Genomic DNA, 4,205 nt, shown 5'->3' on the forward strand with positions numbered 1-4,205 from the left:
TTCTCATTTGCTCAATGCCACCACTTACCAGGCCACCTTACTTGCCAAAGGTCATTTGGGTATCAGATAAAATCAAGTATTCCAAAGTGCGTTGGAGACTTTATAAAGCATTATGGAAATTAGTGTTCTCTAATGATTAAAATTTCTTTGTGTAATTGCCCAATTTTTGAATTTGAAATAAATGAATTATAAAACTAGTAATATTAAAAATGTTATATTCAGCCCTGACTGGTATAGCTCAGTTGGTTGGGCAAAATGAAGGGTTGCCAGTTCAATTCCCAGTCAGGGCACAGTCCCTGGTCAGGGTACGTACAAGAAGGAACTGATCAATGTTTCTCTTCCTCTTTTTCCCTCCCTTCCCCTCACTCTAAAAATAAATCGTATCTTTTTTTAAAAGTTATATTCAGAAATACAGAAACTGGACAACTTACCAGAGAAGTTGCCATGAATGGCAAAGCTGATACCAGTGGCTCGCTGCAAGGTCAAGTTGTATAGGAACATTGTGGCAACACTGAGCCACCCAACACTCCACAATCCAAGCGCTGATTATACCACGTCAAAGCAAGCTAAGAACACATAAAAGCAGAAAACTATCAGCTGGGAAATTGTTATTTGAACAGACATTTCTATGTAGGAATTTCTAGCTTAAGGTAGCAGAAAGAGTAGAGGAAGGCCTATGAGGTATAATATTTATAATTAAGAGTGCCTTCCATATATATGACTATATATACTTTGGCTCTAATCTCACAAGAAACCTATAAAGCAGTTAATATTAAAACTCCTTTTACAGAAGAGGAAATTAAGGCTAAGAAATTAAATCACATATCTGAGGTCACTTAACAGGTGGTAAAAATGTTGGGAACTAGAATGTGGACCATTAATGCAACACTGTGTATTTGCTTTTTTTGTCACATAAACTAAGTAGGTCTATTTGTACTTGTATTTGAATAGGCTAAGTGTTCACACAGCAAAAAGCTCTCCATCCATTTCCTAGCCATCCAGTTCTCCCTGGGGAATCAGTTTCACTAAGTTGAATCTATTCTGTCCTTCCAGATATTTTCTGTACGAATAAGCAAAAACGTACATTAATATATTATTTTATCCCCTTTTTTAAAGTAAAGGTTGGATACTATGTATTGTACACTCACATTACATTGCAATTTATTTTTTATTTTATCTATCTTGGAGATAGCAGCAATGAAGGGCTTTCTCATTTTTATTTTACAGCTGCAGAGTACGCTATTGAATGGATACGTTAGAATTCATTCTGCCAATACCCTACTAATGAACATTTAGGTTGTTCCCAATTGCTTATTATGATGACTACTGCTACAAAAAGTCACTCATATATAGATCATTTATATGTGCATGACTATATCTCCACAATTCATAGAAGTGTAACTGCTGGATTGAGGGATTCATACAACTGAAAATCTGATAAATAGCGCCAAACTTACCTCTCAAAGAAACTCATCGATTTACATCCCCAACAACGCAAGAGTCCCTATTCTACCACAACCAGACCTCTGCTCATCTAACAGATAACTTAGCGTAGTTCTCATTTGCATCTCTTCTATGGCTCTATATCTGATTAAATTTAAAATATAGACCTACTATCAAAAACTAAAACAAAACGGAATTCCTGCTACTTCAGAAGGTCCCCCCGAAGGAGCAGTCACAAAAAAGGGTTCTTCTCATCACAAAGAACTTAAGACCACAAACTTACTTCTACCATCAAAGAATTACCCCAAACTATACCTATATATAGTTACTGCTGGAAAATAAACTGAGTTATCTTACCTCAATTATTTAGAGGCAAAAGCAAGGGAACTTGAAAAACCCAAATAATCCCTGTGTGATTAATATACTAATGTGGTTTTAAGTGAAAAAAGATAAATGTCTTTATACATAATAATCATTTCTGGGCAGGATGACTGAGAGAAAAAGATCAATTTTCCAGGATGGAAATGGATATAAACTTCCCTACTTGAAACTAAGGAACATCTTTAATGTTCTTCTAGGGTGACAGGGAAAGAAGAGAAGGTCTGAGGTGACACAAGGGAGAGGAGGGAAATGACCTACGAGAAAAAGCAAAAACAGCTGGAGACATGGATACACACGCACACAGAGAGGGGCTTAGACAGTGGGAAAGTTCTAGGGAAAGCTGTGCTCAGCTTTAAGTCAGGGGGCAAAAAATAAGAGAACAGGTTGTGATTGCTCTCAATTGAAAAGTAGCAAATATAATTCTTAAACACACTTCAGTATCTGTATTCTAGCATCTTGCTCTGGTTTAAAATTTCATAGTTGCAGGTATCAATAACACGATTTATAATGAAACCCTTTTCATGTCATTAGCCTTATCTGTTATGTTGTAAGATTAACTACTGAGTGGTTGGCAAAAAAAAGTTCATATGGTTTTATTCCATTTTCACCAATAACTATTGATTTGGATATTTTTAGTATGTCTGCTATTTCCCGCTATTGGCTTCTAGTGGGTAGAGGCCACAGGTAATGCTAAACATCTTCCAGTGCATTAGACAGCCCCACAAGAAAGAATTATTTGGTCAAAATGTCAATAGTTCAAGAAACTTCGCAAACCACTTCTGACACGTTTGATCAGTCACAGCACCTTCTCCATACACTGCACATCTTTTTTGCATTTTAGTTGCCTTTCTACCTTCCTTAAAATAATAAAAGCATAATACCCTAAAAATGTTGCTATTTTCTTTCATCTTCAGTACTAAAATAGCTACACAAAAACTCACCGATCTGCTGGGTTTTTTTAATGTACAGATTTGACAGCTGTGACAATACAATTTAACAAAATTGTTTCATATGAAGTTAAAGACAACTAAGCACTACTAGAGCCATCATAAGCAAAAAACATAATGGACTTTTTGGCCAACCCACTATATTAAAGGCAAAGAACTGGATTTTTGTTTGTTTTGTTTTTTAAGGCAGAGGAAACCAGGGGCCACTTCCAAACCTCATAAAAGCTCCCTCCAGGCTACTTTTCATTCTTTATAGCTGAAGAACTTGGCCTACTTTTAAGTTCCTTTGTAACTGAGGCCATCAATTTCCATCGTTGGAATTCGTTTTCCCCAAACCTAGCTAGATCCAAATTCCCCAGCTATTTTTTTTTATCTTGGGGAATGGAGGAAGGTGCATTTCAGAGGAATATTCGCCTAAAACTACAAGAACTATGCACCAAGAACCATCAACGGCCAAAACTGGTGCATTTTGCGACTTCCCTCGCTTCTTCCCTGTCTGTGATTACTAGAAAAAATAGCCTGCGATTGTTTGCGCCATTCCTTCTCATGTGCCAAATGAAGATTATCCCATTTAAACTCTGCCAAGTCTTCAAGGTAGAACTATTGCCCATTTTGCAAATGATAAAACTAAGGATGAGAGGAACAACACAAGCTAACCAAAGTATCAAATCGCAATTCAAAACAGGGTCTTAGCTTCAAACTTTTTGTTATTTTCGTTTTTAACACACTGGGTTTTTTCACCTTCGCGTCTGTGTGCTCCTTCTCTCTCCAGGAGACCTCCCCGAAACCCGAAGAGACCCCACGGCCTAAAAGCTACGCAATCCCTAAAGGATTATTTTAAGCTAGATCTCCTTCCCACCTTGTAGACAGAAACAGGGAATAATTGCTGGTAGCCGTTTTCACGCCCCCAGCGTTTTGGTCGACCTTTACGTTCCTAGCCCGGACCTCTCAGGCCTAGGCTTCCTCAGGGACCCCCCCCCCCCCCGCCAGCAAAAACCCAATGCACACTCCTATATGGCCGTTCTACGCCTCTGTGCGCCGGGAGAAAGCAGGAGGCCGCTTCTTTACCCTGCAGCCGGGAGGATGGTGTAGATATCCAACGGATGAACAGTCCCTTCAAGGGCTAAGACACCGCCAACACCAACCCGCCCGCATCAGCCATCAGCTCGCAAGATAGGGACCTTCCGGATACCGCGCGGCGGAAAAAGGCCCCAACCCGCGCCCAAAGAATGTATATATAATTTTTTTAATGTTTCGGTCTTACAGCCACCCCGCATTGAAAATTATTCAAACATACCTAATGACTGTCACTTTTCCTAGAAGATTAGAAAATGAGTAGACTTTTAAAAGTGGACATTTAAAAAATGAGTTCATCGGGCACTTCTGTGGGCAGCCGCACAGACCCGCGCGCCATCGAGGAGGGGGCCTCGCGGG

At 39.3% G+C, this 4,205-nt stretch overlaps 1 protein-coding gene across 1 annotated transcript in view; it reads right to left on the reverse strand.

Moving 5' to 3' along the window:
- The window catches only part of SF3B3 (splicing factor 3b subunit 3), a 49,000-nt gene extending 45,049 nt beyond the window's left edge, over positions 1 to 3,951 (reverse strand). Inside the window, exons 1-2 of the mRNA XM_090261355.1 lie at positions 3,840 to 3,951; positions 432 to 566 (exon numbers count right to left, since the gene is read on the reverse strand). Coding sequence (XP_090117481.1) covers positions 432 to 501 — 70 coding nt within the window. The 5' untranslated portion in view covers positions 502 to 566; positions 3,840 to 3,951. The remainder of the gene's footprint in view (positions 1 to 431; positions 567 to 3,839) is intronic.
- Positions 3,952 to 4,205: the final 254 nt, after the last annotated feature.

Source organism: Furipterus horrens, unplaced genomic scaffold, assembly GCF_987537825.1.
Source record: "Furipterus horrens unplaced genomic scaffold, mFurHor1.1.pri manual_scaffold_13, whole genome shotgun sequence".
In the NCBI taxonomy this organism is placed as follows: domain Eukaryota; kingdom Metazoa; phylum Chordata; class Mammalia; order Chiroptera; family Furipteridae; genus Furipterus; species Furipterus horrens.